Genomic DNA, 24,313 nt, shown 5'->3' with positions numbered 1-24,313 from the left:
GTGAGACTTTTACTTTGTCTGGGGGAGAAATTAATGCAGGGAGTGAGGTCGGCAAATTCTGTTCAATGGAGTGCTTTGAGTTTCCTTTGGTGCATGTGAACTGTTAACAGTTGAAAATGAATGGATTGACTCACTGCATCAGTTACTTCAATCTCATATAGCTTATGGAATGTCTCTCTGTCAAAGAACAGCAGCTTTCCATTCTCTTGTCCTCTCTTCACTGAAGTTCCTGTGATCAGCAGTTTATCATCAGGGCTGAAGCAGCAATCTGTCCTGGAGTGAGAACATAGGCATTGAAGAAAGCTCGTATATCACCCATCCCATGATCCAAACAGAACCAAGTCGAGATAAAGCGTTCAAGTTTCGATAGAGCTTTTAACATAATTAAATGGCCCAGTCTTTCAAAGAACAAAGAACAGGACAGCACAGGAACAGGTCCTTTGGCCCACCAAGTAAATGCCAACACATGACGCTTTTCTAAACTTTTGCCTCTATGCTGTCCGTATCACTTTATTCCCTGCCTATTCATGTATCTGTCAAGATGCCTCTTAAATGTTGCTATTGTATCTGCTTCTACCACCTCCTCTGGCAGCACATTCCAGGCACTTACCACCCTCAGTGTAAAAAAAACTTGCCTCTCACATTTCCTTTAAACTTTCCCCCTTTTACCTTAAACCTATGTCCCCTAGTTATTGACATTTCTACTCTGGGAAAAAGACTCCGATTATCCATGCATTTCATAATTTTGTAAACTTCAATCAAATCACCCCTCAGTCTCTGACGTTCAAGTGAAAACAAACCTTCATAAGATATAGGAGCAGAATTGGGCCATTCAGCCAGAGTATGCTCCGCCTTTCGATCATGGCTGATATGCTCCTCATTCCCATTTTCCTGCCTTCTCCCCATAACTTTTCAATCCATTACCAATTAAAAATCTGTCCAACTCCTCCTTAAATTTACTCACTGTCTCAGCATCTACTGCACTTTAGGGCAGTGAATTTCACAGATTCATAACCTTTTGGGAGAAGTAGTTTCTCCTCAACTCTGTTTTACGTTTGCTACCCCTTATCCTAAGCCAATGAGCTCTCGTCCTAGAATGCCCCTCCAGCAGAAACATCCACTCTATGCCTACTTTATCCGTACCTTTTATCATCTTGGATACCTCAATTCTTTTCTGCACCCTCTCCAAAGCATCCACATCTTTCTGATAGTGTGACAACCCGAATTGAACACTATATTCCAACTTAACTAAGGTTCTATAAAGCTGGCAATATAACTTGCCAATTTTTGAACTCAATACCCTGGCCAATGAAGGCAAGCATGCCGTATGCCTTCTTGACTACCTTCTCCACCTGCGTTGCCACTTTCAGTGACCTGTGTACCTGTACACCCAGATCCCTCTGCCTATCAATACTTCTAAAGGTTCTGCCATTTACTGTATATTTCCTATCTGCATTAGACCTTCCAAAATGCATGACCTTAGAAACCCTGCAGAAAGAGGCCATTCGGCCCATCGAGTCTGCACCGACCACAATCCCACCCAGGCATTACCCCCATATCCCTACATATTTACCCACTAATCCCTCTAACCTACGCATCCCAGGACACTAAGGGCAATTTTAGCATGGCCAATCAACCTAACCCGCACATCTTTGGACTCACATTACCTCACATTTAGAAACATAGAGAAAAACTACAGCACAAAACAGGCCCTTCGGCCCCACAAGTTGTGCCGAACATATCTCTATCTTTTAGGCCTACCTATAACCCTCCATCCTAATAAGTCCCATGTACTCATCCAGGAGTCTCTTAAAAGACCCTATTGAGTTTGCCTCCACCACCATTGACGGCAGCTGATTCCACTCGCCCACCACCCTGTGTGAAAAACTTACCCCTAACATTTCCCCTGTACCTAAAACCTGTGTCCTCTCGGAGCAGCCATTTCCACCCTGGGAAAAAGCCGCTGAGAGTCCACCCGATCTATGCCTCTCAACATCTTATATACCTCTATTAGGTCTCCTCTCATCCTACATCTCTCCAAGGAGAAAAGACCGAGCTCCCTCAGCCTATCCTCATAAGGCATGCCACTCAATCCAGGCAACATCCTTGTAAATCTCCTCTGCACCCTTTCAATCTTTTCCACATCCTTCCTGTAATGAGGTGACCAGAACTGAGCACAGTACTCTAAGTGGGGTCTGACGAGGGTCTTATATAGCTGCATCATTATCCCCGGACTCCTAAACTCAATCCCTCGATTGATAAAGGCCAGCACACCATACGCCTTCCTAACCACCTCCTCCACCTGCGGGGCCGATTTTAGAGTCCTATGGACCCGGACCCCAAGGTCCTTCTGATCCTCTACAGTACTAAGAGTCTTTCCCTTTATATTGTACTCCTTCATCCCATTTGACCTGCTAAAATGGACCACTACGCATTTATCTGGGTTGAAGTCCATCTGCCACTTCTCCGCCCAGTCTTGCATCCTATCTATGTCCCTCTGTAACTTCTGACATCCCTCCAGACTATCCACAACCCCACCAACCTTCGTGTTGTCGGCAAACTTACCAACCCATCCCTCCACTTCCTCATCCCGGTCATTTATGAAAATGACAAACAGCAAGGGTCCCAGAACAGATCCCTGGGGCACACCACTGGTGACCGACCTCCATTTAGAAAAAGACCCATCTATACCCACTCTCTGCCTCCTTTGGGCAAGCCAGTTCTGGATCCACAGGGCAGTAGCCCCTTGGATCCCATGCCCTCTCACTTTTTCGAGAAGCATTGCATGGGGAACCTTATCGAAACCCTTGCTAAAATCCATATAAACCACATCTACCGCTTTCCCTTCGTCAATGTGTTTAGTCACATTTTCGAAGAACTCCACCAGGCTCGTAAGGCACGATCTGCCTTTGACAAAGCCATGCTGAGTATTCTTGAGCATACTAAACCTCTCTAAATGTTCATAAATCTTGTCCCTCAGGATCTTCTCCATCAGTTTACCAACCACTGAGGTTAGACTCACCGGTCAGTAATTTCCTGGGCTATCCCTATTCCCCTTCTTGAAAATAGGAACCACATCCGCAATCCTCTGGCACCTCTCCCGTCTCCATCGACGATGCAAAGATCATCGCCAGAGGCTCTGCCAGATTAAACTACATCTGCCATCTCTCCACCCAAGTCTCCAACCGATCTATATCCTGCTGTATCCCCTGATGGTCCTCATCACTATCCACAAATCTACCAACCTCCGTGACATCCGCAAACTTACTAATCTTTCTAATACTTCGACAGCTGTCTGTCTTCAGTTTCCTAAACCTTATGTATGCCTCACTAAGCTCACAATTTCTCGTCATCCAAGATTCCTGAATCTTGCTATCCTCATCCTTCATTTTTGTAGGAACATGTTGGTCCCAAACTCTAATCAACTGGCCATTAAAAGATTCCCACATGATCGATGTGGATTTAGCCTCAAATAGCTGCCCTCAATCTACATTTCCCAGTTTTTGCCTAATATTATTGTAGTTTCAGTCCGAGAGCATTTCGGGAAGAGTGATCATAATTCCTTAAGTGTTAAGGTGCTTGTGGACAAGGACAAGAGTGGTCCTCGGGCAAAGGTGTTAAATTGGGGGAAGACTAACTATAACAACATTAGGCAGGATATGGAGAGTGTAGATTGGGAGAGGCTGTTTGAGGGTAAAACAACATTTGACATGTGGGAGTCAAATTTGATTGAGTTTTTTGAAGGGGTAACCAAGAAGGTAGATGAGGGCAGTGCAGTTGATGTTGTCTACATGGACTTTAGCAAGGCCATTGACAAGGTACCGCATGAGAGTCAACATGGCTTTGTGCGTGGTAGGTCATGTTTAACCAATCTATTAGAGTTTTTCAAGGAGGTTACCAGGAAAGTGGATGAAGGGAAGGCAGTGGATGTTGTCTACATGGACTTCAGTAAGGCCTTTGACAAGATCCCGCATGGGAGGTTAGTTAGGAAGGTTCGGTCGCTAGGTATACATGGAGAGGTAGTAAATTGGATTAGACATTGGCTCAATGGAAGAAGCCAGAGAGTGGTAGTGGAGGATTGCTTCTCCAAGTGGAGGCCTTGACGAGTGGTGTGCATGATGTGGAGATGCTGGCATTGGACTGGGGTAAACACAGTAAGAAGTTTAACAACACCAGGTTAAAGTCCAACAGGTTTATTTGGTAGCAAAAGCCACTCAAGCTTTCGGAGCCCCAAGCCCCTTCTTCAGGTGACTCACCTGAAGAAGGGGCTTGGGGCTCCGAAAGCTTGTGTGGCTTTTGCTACCAAATAAACCTATTGGACTTTAACCTGGTGTTGTTAAACTTCTTACTAGTGGTGTGCCACAGAGATCAGTGCTGGGTCCATTGTTGTTCGTCATCTGTATCAATGATCTGGATGATAATGTGGTAAATTGGATCAGCAAATTTGCTGATGATACAAAGATTGGAGGTGTAGTGGACAGTGAGGAAGGTTTTCAAAGCTTGCAGAGGGATTTGGACCAGCTAGAAAAATGGGCTGAAAAATGGCAGATGGAGTTTAATGCAGACAAGTGTGAGGTATTGCACTTTGGAAGGACAAACCAAGGTAGAACATACAAGGTAAATGGTAGGACACTGAAGAGTGCAGTAGAACACAGGGATCTGGGAATACAGATACATAATTCCCTAAAAGTGGCGTCACAGGTAGATAGGGTCATAAAGAGTGCTTTTGGTACATTGGCCTTTATAAATCCAAGTATTGAGTATAAGAGTTGGAATGTTATGGTGAGGTTGTATAAGACATTGGTGAGGCCGAATTTAGAGTATTGTGTGCAGTTTTGGTCACCTAATTACAGGAAGGATATTAATAAGGTTGAAAGAGTGCAGAGAAGGTTTACAAGGATGTTGCCGGGACTTGAGAAACTGAGTTACAGAGAAAGGTTGAATAGATTAGGACTTTATTCCCTGGAGCGTAGAAGAATGAGGGGAGATTTGATAGAGGTGTATAAAATTATGATGGGTATAGATAGAGTGAATGCAAGCAGGCTTTTTCCACTGAGGCTGGGGGAGAAACAAACTAGAGGACATGGGTTAAGGGTGAAAAGTTTAAAGAGAATATTAGGGGGGGCTTCTTCACACAGAGAGTGGTGGGAATGTGGAATGAGCTGCCAGATGAAATGGTGAATGCGGGCTCACTTTTAACATTTAAGAAAAACTTGGACAGGTACATGGATGAGGGGTGTGGAGGGATATAGTCCAGGTGCAGGTCACTGGGACTAGGCAGAAAAATGGTTCGGTACAGCCAAGAAGGGCCAAAAGGCCTGTTTCTGTGCTGTAATGTTCTATGGTAGGTTGTTGCATGAAGTTAAATCTCACGGAATCCAGGGAGAGGTCTCTAAATGGATACAAAATTGGCTTCTTAACAGAAGCCAGAGGGTGGTTGTAGAGAGTTGTTTTTTAAACTGGAGGCCTGTGACCAGCGGTGTGCCTCAGGGATCAGTGCTGGGCCCACTGTTATTTGTCATTTATATTAATGATTTGGATGAGAATATAGGGGGCATGGTTAGCAAGTTTGCAGATGACACCAAGATTGGTGGCATGGTGGACAGTGAGGAAGGTATCTCCAATTGCAGCAGGATCTTGATCAATTGGGCAAGTGGGCTGACGAATGGCAGATGGCGTTTAATTTAGACAAATGCGAGGGTAAATTGAACCAGGGCAGGACTTACTCAGTTAATGGTAGGGTGTTGGGGAGAGTTACAGAACAAAGAGATCTAGGGTACATGTTCATAGCTCCTTGAAAGTGGAGTCACAGGTGGACAGAGTGGAGAAGAAGGCATTCGGCATGCTTGGTTATTTAATACCCCGGCATGCGGGGTATTTAAACTCAATACCCCGGCCGACGAAGGCAAGCATGCCGTATGCCTTCTTGACTACCTTCTCCACCTGCATTGCCACTTTCAGTGACCTGTGTACCTGTACATCCCTTTGCCTATCAATACTCTTAAGGGCTCTGCCATTTACTGTATAATTCCTATCTGTATTAGACCTTCCAAAATGCATTCCCTCACACAGAGTATAAAAGCTGGAGTCTGATGATGCAGCTGTATAGAACGCTGGTTAGGCCACACTTGGAGTACTGCGTCCAGTTCTGGTCGCCGCACTACCAGAAGGATGTGGAGGCATTGGAGAGAGTGCAGAGAAGGTTTACCAGGATGATGCCAGGTATGGAGGGTCTTAGCTATGAGGAGAGATTGGGTAGACTGGGGTTGTTCTCCTTGGAAAGACGGAGAATGAGGAGAGATCTAATAGAGGTATACAAGATTATGAAGGGTATAGATAGGGTGAACAGTGGGAAGTTTTTTCCCAGGACGGAGGTGACGATCACGAGGGGTCACGGGCTCAAGCTGAGAGGGGCGAAGTATAACTCAGACATCAGAGGGACGTTTTTTACACAGAGGGTGTTGGGGGCCTGGAATGCGCTGCCAAGTAGGGTGGTGGAGGCAGGCACGCTGACATCGTTTAAGACTTACCTGGATAGTCACATGAGCAGCCTGGGAATGGAGGGATACAAACGATTGGTCTAGTTGGACCAAGGAGCGGCACAGGCTTGGAGGGCCGAAGGGCCTGTTTCCTGTGCTGTACTGTTCTTTGTTCTTTATTTGTCTGGATTAAACGCTATCTGCCATCTCTCTGCCCAAGTCTCCAACTGATCGATATCCTGCTGTATAAGTGCGGCAAGTATTGGGAACCCTGGCTGAAGAGGGACATTATAAGCCTTGTCAAAAAGAAAAAGGAGCCATTCATAAGGTCTAAAAAGCTTACAACAGGCGAAGCCCTTCAAGAATTTGCAACATGACTTGGAACGTTTTCAACGAACAAATACTGGGTGTCCTTGATAGGTAGGTCCCTGTCAGGCAGGGAGGAAATGGCCGAGTGAGGGAACCATGGTTCACGAAAGAGGTGGAATGTCTTGTGAAAAGGAAGAGGGAAGCTTATGTAGGGATGAGGAAACAAGATTCAGATGGCTCGATTGAGGGTTACAAGTTAGCAAGGAATGAGCTGAAAAAGGGGCTTAGGAAAGCAAGAGGGGACATGAGAAGTCCTTGGCGGGTCGGATCAAGGAAAACCCCAAGGCTTTTTACTCTTATGTGAGGAATAAAAGAATGACCAGGGTGAGGTTAGGGCCAGTCAAGGACAGGAGTGGGAACTTGTGTATGGAGTCAGTAGAGATAGGCGAGGTGATGAATGAATACTTTTCTTTAGTGTTCACCAAGGAGAGGGGCCATGTTTTTGAGGAAGAGAAGGTGTCACAGGCTAATAGGCTGGAGGAAATACTTGTTCGGAGGGAGGATGTACTGGCAGTTTTGAATAAACTGAAGGTCGATAAGTTCCCTGGGCCTAATGAAATGTATCCTAGGATTCTTTGGGAGGCAAGGGATGAGATTGCAGAGCCTTTGGCTTTGATCTTTGGGTCCTCACTGTCCACGGGGATGGTGCCAGAGGACTGGAGAGTGGCAAACGTTGTTCCTCTGTTTAAGAAAGGGAATAGAAATGACCATGGTAATTATAGACCGGTTAGTCTTACTTCGGTGGTTGGTAAATTGATGGAAAAGGTCCTTTGGGATGGGATTTACGACCATTTAGAAAGATGCGGATTCATCCGGGATAGTCAGCACGGATTCGTGAAGGGCAGGTCGTGCCTCACAAATTTGATAGAATTTTTTGAGGAGGTAACTAAGTGTGTTGATGAAGGTAGGGCAGTTGATGTCATATACATGGATTTTAGTAAGGCGTTTGATAAGGTCCCCCATGGTCGGCTTATGATGAAAGTGAGGAGGTGTGGGATAGAGGGAAAGTTGGCAGATTGGATAGGTAGCTGGCTATTTGATCGAAGACAGAGGGTGGTGGTGGATGGAAAATTTTCGGACTGGAGGCAGGTTGCTAGCGGAGTGCCACAGGGATCAGTGCTTGGTCCTCTGCTCTTTGTGATTTTTATTAATGACTTAGAGGAGGGGGCTGAAGGGAGGATCAGTAAATTTGCTGATGACACCAAGATTGGTGGAGTAGTGGATGAGGTGGAGGGCTGTTGTAGACTGCAAAGAGACATAGATAGGATGCAAAGCTGGGCTGAAAAATGGCAAATGGAGTTTAACCCTGATAAATGTGAGGTGATTCATTTTTGGGAGGACTAATTTAAATGTGGATTACAGGGTCAAAGGTAGGGTTCTGAAGACTGTGGAGGAACAGAGAGATCTTGGGGTCCATATCCACAGATTTCTAAAGGTTGCCACTCAAGCAGATAGACCTGTGAAGAAGGCCTATAGTGTGTTAGCTTTTATTAACAGGGGGTTGGAGTTTAAGAGCCGTGGGGTTATGCTGCAACTGTACAGGACCTTGGTGAGACCACATTTGGAATACTGCGTGCAGTTCTGGTCACCTCACTATAAGAAGGATGTGGAAGCGCTGGAAAGAGTGCAGAGGAGATTTACCAGGATGCTGCCTGGTTTGGAGTGTCGGTCTTATGAGGAAAGGTTGAGGGAGCTAGGGCTGTTCTCTCTGGAGCGGAGGAGGTTGAGGGGAGACTTAATAGAGGTTTATAAAATGATGAAGGGGATAGATAGAGTGAACGTTCAAAGACTATTTCCTCGGGTGGATGGGCTATTACAAGGGGGCATAACTATAGGGTTCATGGTGGGAGATATAGGAAGGATATCAGAGGTAGGTTCTTTACGCAGAGAGTGGTTGGGGTGTGGAATGGACTGCCTGCAGTGATAGTGGAGTCAGACACTTTAGGAACATTTAAGTGGTTATTGGATAGGCACATGGAGCGCTCCAGGATGATAGGAAGCGGGATAGCTTGATCTTGGTTTCAGATAAAGCTCGGCACAACATCGTGGGCCGAAGGGCCTGTTCTGTGCTGTACTGTTCTATGTCTATAACACTTCCCACCTCCTGCATGCCCCCAAGTGTATCCAACTGCTGCTCCAACCAATCCGTGCAGTCTGACAGGAACTGCAATTGTTTAAAGTTTAAGTTTATTTATTAGTGTCATAAGTAGGCTTACATTAACATTGCAATGAAGTTACTGTGAAAATCCCCTATTTGCCCACTCTGGCACCTGTTCAGGTACACTGAGGGAGAATTTAGAATGGCCAATGCACCTAACCAGCACATCTTTCGGACTGTGGAAGGAAACCGGAGCACTCTGAGCCCTTCAAGTTTATGTCCCACGACTGCCGAATCCAATTTCCTTTTAAAATAATTTATTTGCCTCACTTTCAACACCAACCTGGGCGCGAATTCTAGGTCATTATTACTTGCTGAGTAAAAAGTTCTTCCTCATCAGAAGGTCCATCAACCTGAAACGTTAACATTTCTCTCCACACATCCTGTCTAATCGGCTCAGTATTTCAAGCATTTGCTGATTTTATTTCTAATCTTGTCGTAAAATCCATAATCTTTGGAGCCATTCAGGGAAATCTCATCGATACCCCCCCAAGGGCCTTCACATCGTTCCACTTCATTTGCTGTGAAGCATTTGTGGATGTCTGGTGGCCATGAAAGGCATTGCATAAATAAATTGCAGCCTTTCTTTAGCTTTAATTGCAGTAACTCACATTGGGAAGATGTTGGGAAGACCAGATGCTACATTCAAAGGGTTCCGGAAATTCCTCATGTCCCAGGTTTTAATGGTTTCGTCTCCTGGAAAACAGATGAGCAGTTCATCGTGCGTGCACCGGCTCCGCAAATTAGCAAGTTACTTAGTGTCATCCTCTGGCCTTATCCCATAACCTGCACATTATTCCCTTTTAAATAACAATATAATTCAATGTTTGAATGTTGCAATGATGCTGTGCTATTTTGATATATTTTACGTTTATGGTGGGGTTAATTTAAGTGGCAGTGTTTTGTTCCAGGACGCAATTTTTCTGGAAAACATGCAGCAGATGCGAATGCAGACGCATGACTGATTTTTGCTCGGAATGTGGCACTTTGTAGAGTTAATGGACCTTTTTATTCAGGCTGTTCTGGGATTTTAGACTCGGTATGCAGAGTCATGTGAGTTTTTGATTCGGTTGATTGACAGGGACAGAGTCATGTGATTAATGGGAACAGCTAAACATTCAGGAAAGCCCGATTTAATTTTCATTCAAACCAAGAGCTGGAGATGCCTGAAGGAAGATGAATGTCTTCCAGAAGCTTACTGAAAGCTCTAAGCCTGGTAACTTAAATCAAAGCAAGTATGCCTGTGTTTTGCTAACTAATTTTAAAGAAGTGTTTAAGAGAAATATTGCTTGATTTGAACTCATAGCAGTTAAGAATTGTCTCCTGTCATGTTTAAGTACAGTTCAATTGTTAAAGGTTAAGCTAATTCATTTGTTATAATTAAATTGTGTTGTTAAATAAAGTTTGTTTTGATAAAAGCTTCCCAGTGTGTCAGTAGAATCATGCCTGGAGTGAAACATCTTATCCTCACACTAATTCCAGAGTAGAAAATTGTTGGTGTCTTGTCTGGCTTTATAAAATACCTTGGGGTTTCTTATCTGGTATCCTAACAATGCCTTGATTTAACTTGCCTCCATCACATTCCCAGGTAGCGCATACCAGATCGAAACCACTGAGGATTGAGATAAGGAGATATTTATTTACATGGCGGGTTGAGAATCTTTGGAATTTTCTACCCAGTGGGCTATGAAAGTTCAGTCATTGCGTATGTTTAAAGCAGAGATTGATAGGTTTCAGATTAACAATAATGGAAAGGGTTGTGGGGATAGTGGATATTGAAAGGCATTGAAGCGTCCAATCAGCCAAGATCCTTTTAAAGGGCTGAATGGCCTATTCCTGTTCCTGTATAATAGAAAATAGAAGCAGGAGTAGGCCATTTAGCCCTTTGAGCTTGCTCCACCATTCAATATGATCATGGCAGATCATTAAATTCAATCCCCTGATCCTACCTTCCGCCCTATATCGTTTGATCCCGAAGTCCCAAGAGCTCAGGGCGACATGATGGCACAGTGGTTAGCACTTCTGCCTCACAGTGCCAGGGACCCAGGTTCAATTGCAGCCTCGGGTCACTGTATATGTGGTGTTTGCATGTTCCCTCTGTATCTGCGTGGGTTTTCTCTGGGTGCTCCAGTTTCTTCCAACACTCCAAAGATGTGCGGGATAGGTTGATTGGCCATGCTAAATTAACCCTGTCAAGGGGTTACGGGGATAGGGTCTCGGTGGGATTCTTGTCGGTACAGACTTGATAGGCCGAATTACCTCCTTCTGCACTGGCGGGATTCTATGAAGCTCTATCTAATTCCTTCTTGAAATCACATGCCAACATTCTGAGGACAGTCTTAACCTTCAAAAAGGACATGACATGGATATATTGGTAGATTGGGCAGACAAGTGGCAGGTGAAATTCAATGCAGAATTCAATGGAGAAACAGTACAAGATAAAGGGAGAAACTCTGAAGGAGGTGCACGAACAAAGGAAACTCGGTATATTATGTACATAACATGATAGTAAAAGTTTTTATAAATATATAAAAAGGAATAGAGTGGCTAGAGTGAATGTTGGACCCTTGGAGGACGAGAGGGGGGAGTTAATAGTGGGAAATGAGGATATGGCTGAGTCTTTAAATAAGTTTTTTGTGTCGGTCTTCACGGTGGAGGACACAAATAGTTTGCCAAATATTAACGATAGAGGGTTGGCAGCAGGAGAAATACTTAATACGATTAATGTTACCAGAGAGGCAGTGCTGGGTAGATTATTGGGACTGAAGGTGGACAAGTCCCCGGGTCCGGATGGAATGCATCCCAGGGTATTGAAAGAAATGTCAGAGGTAATAGTGGATGCGTTAGTGATTATTTATCAAAACTCGTTGCATTCTGGGGTAGTGCCGGTTGATTGGAAAACGGCTAATGTTACGTCGCTGTTTAAAAAAGGAAGGAGACAAAAGGCGGGTAACTATAGGCCGGTCAGCTTAACGTCTGTAGTAGGGAAAATGCTGGAATCCATTATTAAAGAAGAGATAGCAGGGCATCTGTATAGAAATGGTTCGATCAATCAGACGCAGCATGGATTCATGAGGGGAAAGTCGTGCTTGACGAACATGTTGGATTTTTATGAAGATGTGACTAGGGCGGTTGATGGAGGAGAACCGGTGGATGCGGTGTTTTTGGATTTCCAAAAGGCGTTTGATAAGGTGCCCCATAAAAGGCTGCTGAAGAAGATTAGGGCACACGGAGTTGGGGGTAGTGTGTTAAAGTGGATTGGGGACTGGCTATCCGACAGGAAGCAAAGAGTCGGAATAAATGGGTGTTTTTCCGGTTGGAGGAAGGTAACTAGTGGCGTGCCGCAGGGATCGGTACTCGGGCCGCAACTGTTTACCATTTATATAGATGATCTGGAGGAGGGGACGGAGTGTAGGGTAACGAAGTTTGCAGACGACACAAAGATAAGTGGAAAAGTGAATCGTGTGGAGGACGGAGAAGATCTGCAGAGAGATTTGGACAGGCTGAGTGAGTGGGCGAGGATATGGCAAATGGAGTATAACGTTGATAAATGCGAGGTTATACACTTTGGAGGAAATAATAACAAATGGGATTACTATCTCAATGGAAACAAATTAAAACATGCTACCGTGCAAAGGGACCTGGGGGTCCTTGTGCATGAGACGCAAAAGCCCAGTCTGCAGGTACAACAGGTGATCAAGAAGGCAAATGGGATGTTGGCCTATTTTGCGAAGGGGATAGAATATAAAAGCAGAGATGTCTTGATGCACCTGTACAGGGCATTGGTGAGGCCGCAGCTGGAATACTGTGTGCAGTATTGGTCCCCTTATATGAGGAAGGGTATATTGGCATTGGAGGGAGTGCAGAGAAGGTTCACCAGGTTGATACCGGAGATGAGGGGTTTGGATTATGAGGAGAGGCTGAGGAGATTGGGTTTGTACTCGTTGGAGTTTAGAAGGATGAGGGGGGATCTTATGGAGACTTATAAGATAATGCGGGGGCTGGATAGGGTGGAGGCGGAGAGATTCTTTCCACTTAGTAAGGAAGTTAAAACTAGAGGACACAGCCTCAAAATAAAGGGGGGTCGGTTTAAGACAGAGTTGAGGAGGAACTTCTTCTCCCAGAGGGTGGTGAATCTCTGGAATTCTCTGCCCACTGAGGTGGTGGAGGCTACCTCGCTGAATATGTTTAAAGCGCGGATGGATGGATTCCTGATCGGTAAGGGAATTAAGGGTTATGGGGATCAGGCGGGTAAGTGGTACTGATCCACGTCAGATCAGCCATGATCTTATTGAATGGCGGGGCAGGCTCGAGGGGCTAGATGGCCTACTCCTGCTCCTATTTCTTATGTTCTTATAATTCATTGAAGGTGGCAGGGCATGTTGAGAGAGAAGTTAATAAAGCATATAGTAAGCAAAGCTTTCTTCATAGGGGCATTGATTACAATAGTAAGGAGGTTATGTTGAATTTGTGCAATACACTAATTAGGTCTCATCTGAAGACTGTGTCCAGTTCTGGTAACTATACATGAGGAAGGATGTGAAAGCATTGGAGAGAGCATAGAGGAGATTCACAAGAATGATTCCAGGGATAAGCAAGTGTATCTATGCGGATGGAGGCAGATACGAGGGGGGGCGTTTAAGTGGATTTTAGCTGAGTATATGAATATTCAAAGAATAGAGGGATATGGATCAAGGGCAAGCAGAAGGGATTAGTTTAATTTGGCGTCATGTTCAGCACAACATCATGGGCCGAAGGGCCTGTTCCTGTGCTGTTCTATATATTGAAGAGGTTGGATCTGGTTTTTCTTGGAGAAAAGAAGGCTGAGAGGAGACAGAGGTATTCAAGGTCCTCAGGGGTATGGACAGACTGTTCCTTATCAAAAGTACATCAAGAACTAGAGGCACAGATTCAAAATAATGAGCAAAAGGAGCAGAAGTGATGAGAGTAAAAAACGTTGTTACCCAGAGGATCGAATCTGGAACAATCTTCCTGAGAGGGTGTTGGAGGCAGGTTCAGTCAAACATTAAAAACGCAATTGGATTGATTGCTTTCCGCAAATAAATAATGTGCAATAAGGGGACCAGAAAAGGGAGTAGGACTAGATAGAATGCTCTTTCAGAGAGCTACGGCAGACTTGATGCTATCCTCTGCAATAAAGATTCTGTGAAACCAGAGATGTGTGAATGACGTAGGTAGGAAGAGTGATGAGGTCCTGCAGCAGCAGTTTAGGGAGTTAGGTAAAAAGTTAAAAGCAGGACATCTAGGGTTGTAATCTCAGGATTACTCCCTGTTCCATGTGCTAGTGAGGCTAGGAATAGGAAGGTAGTGCAGCTCAACATGCGGCTAAACAGCTGGTGTAGGAGGGAGAGTTTCAGATATCTGGACCATTGGGGTCTCTTATAGGGCAGGTGGGACCTGTACAAGGAGGACGGGTTGCATCTAAACTGGAAGGGCATAAATATTTTGGCCGGGAGGTTTGCTAGTGTCACACGGGAGGATTTAAACTAGTTTGGCAGGGAGGTGGGAACCAAAGCAAAGGTGAATTCTCTGGAGCGTAGGAGGCTGAGGGGTGACCTAATAGAGGTCTATAAAATAATGAGGGACATAGACAAGGTAGATAATCAATATCTTTTCCCAAAGGTAGGGGAGTCTGAAACTAGAGGGCATAGGTTTAAGGTAAGAGGGGAGAGATACACAAGTGTCCAGAGGGGCAGTTTTTTCACACAGAGGGTGGTGAGTGTCTGGAACAAGCTGCCAGAGGTAGTAGTAGTAGCGGGTACAATTTTATCTTTTAAAAAGCATTTAGATAGTTACATGGGTACGATGGGTATAGAGGGATATGGGGCAAATGCGGGCAACTGGGATTAGTTTAGCGTTTTTTTTAAAAAAAGGGCGGCATGGACAAGTTGGGCCGAAGGGCCTGTTTCCATGCTGTAAACCTCTGTGACTCGATGAATTAGCTGAAGGGGAACCAGAGAGTAGGGCCAGGAAGACTCAGAGAAACAGCAAGCAGGGTGGGGTTGCTAATCAAAGAGGGTCTGGTGGGCTCAAGTGCATTTGTTTCAATGCGAGAAGTCTAACAGATAAGGCAGATGAACTTAGAGCTTGGATTAGTACATGGAACTATGATGTTGCTATTACAGAGACTTGGTTAAGGGAAGGATTGGCAGCTTAATATTCCAGGATATAGATGTTTCAGGCGGGATAGAGGGGGATGTGAAAGGGGTGGATGAGTTGCACTACTGGTTAAGGAGAATATTACAGCTGTACTTTGGGAGGACACCTCGGAGGGCTCCTACAGCGAGACAATATGGGTAGAGCTCAGGAATAGGAAAGGTGTAGTCACAATATTGGGGGTTTACAATCGGCCACGCAACTGCCAGCAGGAGATAGAGGAACAGATATGTAGGCAGATTTTGGCAAGGTGTAAAAGTAACAGGGTTGCTTTGGTGGGAGATATTAACTTTCCCTATATTCATAGAATCATAGAAATCACAGAAACCCTACAGTGCAGAAGGAGGCCATTCGGCCCATCGAGTCTGCACCGACCACAATCCCACCCAGGCCCTACCCGCTAATCCCTTTTTTTTTACCCACTAATTTACCCGCTAATCCACGCATCCCAGGACTCTAAGGGACAATTTCTAACCTGGCCAATCAACCTAACCCGCACATCTTTGGACTGTGGGAGGAAACCGGAGCACCCGGAGGAAACCCACGCAGACACGAGAAGAATGTGCAAACTCCACACAGACAGTGACCCGAGCCGGGAATCGAACCCGGGACCCTGGAGCTGTGAAGCAGCAGTGCTAACCACTGTGCTACCGTGCCGCCTATTGACTGGGACTCACTTAGCGCTAGGGGCGTGGATGGGGCAGAGTTTGTAAGGAGCATTCATGAGGGCTTCTTGAAACAGTATGTAGATAGTCCAACTTGGGAAGGGGCCATACTGGATCTGGTATTGGAGAATGAGCCCGGCCAGGTGGTCGATGTTTCAGTAGGGGAGCAGTTCGGGAACAGTGACCACAATTCAATAAGCTTTAAGGTACTGATGGATAAAGATAAGTGTCGTCCTCAAGTGAAGGTGCTAAATTGGGGGAAGGCTAATTACAACAATATTAGGCAGGAACTGAAGAATGTAGATTGGGGGCAGATGTTTGAGGGCAAATCAACATCTGGCATGTGGGAGGCTTTCAAGTGCAAGTTGATAGGGATTCAGGACTAGCACATTCCTGTAAGGATGAAGGATAAGTATGGCAAGTTTTGGGAACCTTGGATAACGAGATATATTGTGAGCCTAGTCAAAGAGAAAAAGGAAGCTTTTGTCAAAGCTAGGAGGTTGGGAACACACGAAGCAAGCGTGGAATACAAGGAAAGTAGAAAGAAACTTAAGCAAGGAGCAAGGAGGGCTGAAAGGAGTCATGAAAAAGCATTGGCCAGCAGGATTAAGGAAAATCCCAAGGCTTTTTATACATATATAAAGAGCAAGAGGGTAGCCAGGGAGAGGGTTGGCCCACTCAAGGACAAGGGAGGGAATCTATGCATGGAGCCAGAGGAAATGGGCGAGGTATTAAATGAATACTTTGCATCAGTATTCACCAAAGAGAAGGACTTGGTGGATGATGAGCCTGGAAAAGGATGTGTAGATAGTTTGAGTCATGTTGAGATCAAAAATGAGGAGGTATTGGGGTTCTTGAGGAACATTAAGGTCGACAAGTCCCGACGGCCTGATGGGATGTACCCCAGAATATTGAGAGAGGCAAGGGAGGAAATTGCTGGGGCCTTGAGAAATCTTTGTATCCTCACTTGGCAAAGGGGAGGTCACAGTAAGAAGTTTAACAACACCAGGTTAAAGTCCAACAGGTTTATTTGGTAGCAAAAGCCACAAGCTTTCGGAGCCTTAAGCCCCTTCTTAAGGCTTAAGGGGCTTAAGGCTCCGAAAGCTTGTGGTTTTTGCTACCAAATAAACCTGTTGGACTTTAACCTGGTGTTGTTAAACTTCTTACTGTGTTTACCCCAGTCCAACGCCGGCATCTCCACATCATGACTACAGGGGAGGTCCGAGAGGATTGGAGAAGAGCCAACGTTGTTCCTTTGTTTAAGAAGGGTAGCAAGAATAATCCAGGTAATTACAGGCCGATGAGCCTTACATCAGTGGTAGGGAAATTATTGGAGAGGATTCTTCGAGACAGGATTTTTTCCCACTTGGAAATAAGTGGATGAATTAGTGAGAGGCAACATGGTTTTGTGAAGGGGAGGTCGTGTCTCACTCACTTAATCGAGATTTTCGAGAAAGTGACGAAGATGATTGATGAGGGTAGGGCAGTGGATGTTATCTACATGGACTTCAGCAAGGCCTTTAACAAGGTCCCTCATGGCAGACTGGTGCAGAAGGTTGGAAGTCGCATGGGATCAGAGGTGAGCTGGCAAGGTGGATACAAAACTGGCTCAGTCAGAGAAAGAAGTTTAACAACACCAGGTTAAAGTCCAACAGGTTTATTTGGTAGCAAAAGCCACACAAGCTTTCGAGGCTCTGAGCCCCTTCTTCAGGTGAGTGGGAATTCTGTTCACAAACAGAACTTATAAAGACACAGACTCAATTTACATGAATAATGGTTGGAATGCGAATACTTACAACTAATCCAGTCTTTAAGAAACATTTTGTTTCTTAAAGACTGGATTAGTTGTAAGTATTCGCATTCCAACCATTATTCATGTAAATTGAGTCTGTGTCTTTATAAGCTCTGTTTGTGAACAGAATTCCCACTCACCTGAAGAAGGGGCTCAGAGCCTCGAAAGCTTGTGTGGCTTTTGCTACCAAATAAACCTGTTGGACTTTAACCTGGTGTTGTTAAACTTCTTACTGTGTTTACCCCAGTCCAACGCCGGCATCTCCACATCAGTCAGAGAAGACAGAGGGTAGCAGTGGAAGGGTGCGTGTCTGAAGGGAGGGTTGTGACAAGTGGCATTCCTCAGGGATCAGTGCTGGGACCTTTGCTGTTTGCAATATATATATAAATGATTTTGAGGAAAATGTAACTGGTTTGATTACTAAGTTTGTGGACGACACAAAGATTGGTGGATTTGCGGATAGCGATGAGGACCATCAGAGGATACAGCAGGATATAGATCAGTTGGAGACTTGGGCAGAGAGATGGCAGATGGAGTTTAATCCGGACAAATGTGAGGTAATGCATTTTGGAAGGTCTAATACAGATAGGAAATATACAGTAAATGGCAGAACCCTTCAGAGTATTGATAGGCAAAGGGTGTACAGATACACAAGTCACGGAAAGTGGCAATGCAGGTGGAGAAGGTAGTCAAGAAGACATACGGCATGCTTGCCTTCATCGGCCAGGGCATTGAGTTTAAAAATTGGCAAGCCATGTTGCAGCTTTATAGAACCTTAGTTAGGCCACACTTGGAATATAGTGTTCAATTCTAGTCGCCACACTACCAGAAGGATGTGGAGGCTTTGGAGAGGGTACAGAAAAGATTTACCAGGATGTTGCCTGGCATGGAGGGCATTAGCTATGAGGAGAGGTTGGAGAAACTTGGTTTCTTCTCACTGGAACGACGGAGGTTGAGGGGTGACCTGATAGAAGTCTACAAGATTATGAGAGGCATGGACAGAGTGCACAGCCAGAAGCTTTTTCCCAGGGTGCGGCCGAACTAAGGTTCTATAAAGCTGCAACATGACTTGCCAATTTTTAAACTCAATGCCCCGGCTGATGAAGGCAAGCAGTGGATGGGAACGGCCTGTTTACTTTAGCAGAGAGGTCAGTGACTCGGGGGCACAGATTTCAAATGATTGGTGGAAGGATTTGGGGGTGAACTAAGGAAATTTATTATAATTCGAGGTTTGTAGGCGTTGCGAACTAACTACCGAAAGGGTAGTTGAGGTGAAACCCTCAGGTGTCCGGAGATGTAACCGAAGAGCCGCAACCTGCAGGGCAACAGGGCAAATGCTGGAGAGTGGGATTAGGCTGGATGGCTCATTTACTGGTCAGTGCAGACACGATGGGCCATGTCACCTTTCTGTTCCATGAAATCTGTATGATTGTGTGTGGGGAAAAGGGGTCCAAGCTCCTGCATTTTGCATTCAGTATCTTGCCCGAAGTTGTTAAGGTGCAGGAAGCAGCCAGTTAGCCCATCGTGGCTGCACCAGCTCTCCAAATGAACTGACTTAATGCCATTCCCCTGCCTTTCCTCATAACCCCTGCATATTTAGATAGATAAGTCGCCGGGTCCGGATGGGATGTACCCCAGGTTACTGTGGGAGGCGAGGGAAGAGATTGCAGAGCCTCTGGCGATGATCTTTGCGTTGTCAATGGAGACGGAAGCGGTGCCGGAGGATTGCGGATGTAGTTCCTATTTTCAAGAAGGGGAATAGGGATAGCCCAGGAAATTACCGACCAGTGAGCCTAATCTCAGTGGTTGGTAAACTGATGGAGAAGATCCTGAGGGACAAGATTTATGAGCATTTAGAGAGGTTTAGTATGCTCAAGAATACTCAGCATGGCTTTGTCAAAGGCAGATCGTGCCTTACGAGCTTGGTGGAGTTCTTCGAAAATGTGACTAAACACATTGACGAAGGGAAAGCGGTAGATGTGGTTTATATGGATTTCAGCAAGGGTTTCGATAAGGTCCCCCATGCAAGGCTTCTAGAAAAAGTGAGAGGGCATGGGATCCAAGGGGCTGCTGCCCGGTGGATCCAGAACTGGCTTGCCCAAAGGAGGCAGAGAGTGGGTATATATGGGTCTTTTCCTAAATGGAGGTCGGTCACCAGTGGTGTGCCCCAGGGATCTGTTCTGGGACCCTTGCTGTTTGTCATTTTCATAAATGAGCTGGATGAGGAAGTGGAGGGATGGGTTGGTAAGTTTGCCGACGACACGAAGGTTGGTGGGGTTGTGGATAGTCTGGAGGGATGTCAGAAGTTACAGAGGGACATAGATAGGATGCAAGACTGGGCAGAGAAGTGGCAGATGGACTTCAACCCAAATAAATGCGTAGTGGTCCATTTTGGCAGGTCAAATAGGATGAAGGAGTACAATATAAAGGGAAAGACTCTTAGTACTGTAGAGGATCAGAAGGACCTTGGGGGGTCCATAGGACTCTAAAATCGGCCCCACAGGTGAAGGAGTTGGTTAAGATGGCGTATGGTGTGCTGGCCTTTATCAATCGAGAGATTGAGTTTAGGAGTCCGGGGATAATGATGCAGCTATATAAGACCCTCGTCAGACCCCACTTGGAGTACTGTGCTCAGTTCTGGTCGCCTCATTACAGGAAGGATGTGGAAAAGATTGAAAGGGTGCAGAGGAGATTTACAAGGATGTTGCCTGGATTGAGTGGCATGCCTTATGAGGATAGGCTGAGGGAACTTGGTCTTTTCTCCTTGGAGAGATGTAGGATGAGAGGAGACCTAATAGAGGTATATAAGATGTTGAGAGGCATAGATCGGGTGGACTCTCAGAGGCTTTTTCCCAGGGTGGAAATGGCTGCTATGAGAGGACACAGGTTTAAGGTGCTGGGGTGTAGGTACAGGGGAAATGTTAGGGGGAAGTTTTTCACACAGAGGGTGGTGGGCGAGTGGAATCGGCTGCCGTCAGTGGTGGAGGAGACAAACTCAATAGGGTCTTTTAAGAGACTCCTGGATGAGTACATGGGACTCAATAGGATGGAGGGTTATAGGTAGGCCTAAAAGGTAGGGATATGTTCGGCACCACTTGTGGGGCTGAAGGGCCTGTTTTGTGCTGTAGTTTTTCTATGTTTCTATATTATTTCTATTAAACTCATCATTCATTGCATACGCCCTCTTATGTAAAGATATACTGGCATTGGATGCAGTCTAGAGAAAGTCCACGTAGTTGATCCTGGTATGGAGGGATTTTCTTATGCGGAGAGGTCGAGTAGGTTGGGCCTGTACACTGTGAATCTCAACCTACAGCCATTGTAAATAATTTCTCACTAATCCCCAACTCCCTCAGAAACAAACCCTACCAAAGGGATCAGTGTCCAGGGCCTGACAAATGAAAACAGAAGGAATGCGGGACACTGATCCTACAGTTGGGCATTCCTAATTCCCTTTTGAACTCAAGTCAACCGTGATCTAAATCAACAAGGAACACAAACACACTGATAAAATCTCAGGGTTCTCATGAGTGTTTGCTATCTATTCCCAATGCTGTCAATCACAGTCAGAGGCACAAAGATACAAGTATAGGCATAAGGACATACCACCGCGTGATGCCAGTGTATTTCCATCATATGAGAAGCTGAGGCAGGAGGTGTCACTGCCAGGAACATGTGCCTGTCGATTATGAAACTTTGTATGAACCTACAGGATGAATGAACAAATGAACATTGATAAGTGAAAAAAATTAGAGCATCACCCAGTGCCAATTACCCAATCATTAAACCAACCACACACACCAATGCTGCATCACCTATAATCAGTCACCTACATCAGATACCACATCAATAGAAACAACACTCCATCTTGTCAACCAATGAACTCAACGAGTAGCACCTAACAGCGGCACCCCAGAAGCTCACCCATCAACGTCAAGCTGCATTACATTGAAGCACTTGGCATATGAATAGCAGTCGCCATTCAACATCTCAAGCCTATGCAATCATTCAATTACAGAATCAGAGTATTGTTAAGGTGCAGGAAGTTGCCAGTTAGCCCATTGTGGCTGCACCAGCTCTCCAAATGAACATCCTGACTTAGTGCCATTCCCCTGCTTTTCCTTATAACCCCTGCATATTATTTCTATTGACGTCATCATTCACTGCATACACCCAGAATACTGGAAACATTTTGGATCCTCTTATGTAAGCAAAGATATACTGACATTGGAGGCAATCCAGAGAAGGTTCAATAGGTTGATCCTGGCCATGGAGGGATTTTCTTATGAGGAGACGTTGATTAGGTTGGGCCTGTACGCATTAGAGTTTAGAAGAATGAGAGGTGACCTTAATGAGACATATATGATTTACAGGGGCTTGACAGGCTAGATGCTGAGAGGTTGTTTCTCTTGTTGGAGAGTCTCAAACCAGAGACCATAATCTCAGAGTAGGGGGTCGCCCATTTAAGACAGAGATGAGGAGGAATTTCTTCACTCAGAGGGGAGTGAATCTGTGGACGTCTTTGCGGCAGAGGGCTGGAGAGATTGGGTCGTTAAGTATGTTCAAGGCTGAAATAGACAGATTTTTAATGAGTAAAGGAATCAAGCACGTAATATTCCAGGTGTGGTCTTACCAAGGCCCTGTATAACTGCAGCAATGACGTGAAGATGCCGGCGTAGGACTGGGGTAAGCACACTAAGAAGTCTCACAATACCAGGTTAAAGTCCAACGGGTTTATTTGGCAGCACAAGCTTTCGAAGTCTCGCTCCTTCTTCAGGCGAGTGAGGAGTTGTGTTCACAAACAGGGCATATACAGACACAAACTCAATTTACAAGAAAATGGTTGGAATGCGAGTCTTTACAGGTAATCAAGTCTTAAAGGTACACAGTCGTAAAGTCTGAAAAGGTACTGCAGCAAGACATTCCTGCTCCTGAACAAAAATCCTATTGCTATGAAAGCCAACATACAAGTTGCTTTCTTCACCACCGACTGCACCTGCATACTTACTTTCAGTGACTGGTGTACAAGGACACCCAGGTCCTGCTGCACACTCCCCTCTCCCAATCTATAGCCATTCAGATAATAATCTGCCTTCCTGTTTTGCGACTTAAATGGATAACCTCCAGACTTATCCACATGACACTGCATCTGCCATGCAACTGTCCATTCGCTCAACTTGTCCAAATCACACTGTAGCATCTCTGTATCCTCCTCACAGCTCACCCAGCTTTGTGTCATCTGCAAATCTGGAGCTATTAAATTGAGTTCCCGCATCTAAATCATTAATATACATTGTGAATAGCTGGGGTCCTGGCACTGATTCATGCGGTACCTCACTAATCATTGCCTACCACTTGGAAAAAGACACATTTATTCCTCCTCTTTGTTTCTTGTCTGCCTGCCAGCTTTCCATACGTCTCAATACACTACTCAATCCCATGTGCTTGAAATTTTACACACCAATCTGTTAGGTGGGACATAGAACATAGAAAGCCACAGCACAAACAGGCCCTTCGGCCCACAAGTTGCGCCGATCACATCCCCACCTCTAGGCCTATCTATAGCCCTCAATCCCATTAAATCCCATGTACTCATCCAGAAGTCTCTTAAAAGACCCCAACGAGTTTGCCTCCACCACCACCGACGTCAGCCGATTCCACTCACCCACCACCCTCTGAGTGAAAAACTTACCCCTGACATCTCCTCTGTACCTACCCCCCAGCACCTTAAACCTGTGTCCTCTCGTAGCAACCATTTCAGCCCTTGGAAATAGCCTCTGAGAGTCTACCCTATCCAGACCTCTCAACATCTTGTAAACCTCTATCAGGTCACCTCTCACCCTTCGTCTCTCCAGGGAGAAGAGACCAAGCTCCCTCAACCTATCCTCATAAGGCATGCCCCCCCAATCCAGGCAACATCTTTGTAAATCTCCTCTGCACCCTTTCAATGGCTTCAACATCTTTCCTGTAATGAGGTGACCAGAACTGCGCGCAGTACTCCAAGTGGGGTCTAACCAGGGTGCAGCATTCTCTCCCGACTCCTAAACTCAATCCCTCGATTAATGAAGGCCAGTACGCCGTACGCCTTCTTGACCGCATCCTCCACCTGCGAGGCCGATTTAAGAGTCCTATGGACCCGGACCCCAAGGTCCTTCTGATCCTCTACACTGCTAAGAATGGTACCCTTCATATTATACTGCTGCTTCATCCCATTGGATCTGCCAAAATGGATCACCACACACTTATCCGGGTTGAAGTCCATCTGCCACTTCTCCGCCCAGTCTTGCATTCTATCTATGTCTCGCTGCAACTTCTGACATCCCTCCAAACTATCCACAACACCACCTACCTTGGTGTCGTCAGCAAACTTACCAACCCATCCCTCCACTTCCTCATCCAGGTCATTTATGAAAATGACAAACAGCAAGGGTCCCAGAACAGATCCCTGGGGCACTCCACTGGTCACTGACCTCCATGCAGAGAAAGACCCCTCCACAGCCACTCTCTACCTTCTGCAGGCAAGCCAGTTCTGGATCCACAAGAGTCTTCGACAAAAGCCTCCTGGAAGTCCAAATAAAGCACATCCTCCTGCTCCCCCTCATCAATTCTACTCGTTACACCCTCGAAGAATTCCAGTAAATTTGTCAAGCATGATTTCCCTTCCCTCAACCCA

At 45.5% G+C, this 24,313-nt stretch overlaps 1 protein-coding gene across 1 annotated transcript in view; it reads right to left on the bottom strand.

Moving 5' to 3' along the window:
* The window catches only part of wdr70 (WD repeat domain 70), a 176,051-nt gene that overhangs the window by 60,562 nt on the left and 91,176 nt on the right, over nt 1–24,313 (bottom strand). Inside the window, exons 4-6 of the mRNA XM_078213899.1 lie at nt 21,247–21,346; nt 9,618–9,702; nt 135–273 (exon numbers count right to left, since the gene is read on the bottom strand). Of these exons, the coding sequence (XP_078070025.1) occupies nt 135–273; nt 9,618–9,702; nt 21,247–21,346 (324 nt within the window). The remainder of the gene's footprint in view (nt 1–134; nt 274–9,617; nt 9,703–21,246; nt 21,347–24,313) is intronic.

The sequence above is a fragment of the Mustelus asterias genome, chromosome 6 (genome assembly GCF_964213995.1).
Source record: "Mustelus asterias chromosome 6, sMusAst1.hap1.1, whole genome shotgun sequence".
Classification (NCBI taxonomy): Eukaryota; Metazoa; Chordata; class Chondrichthyes; order Carcharhiniformes; family Triakidae; genus Mustelus; species Mustelus asterias.
The sequence above is the reverse complement of the archived record's forward strand: the minus strand, read 5'-3'. Positions and strand labels throughout refer to the sequence as shown.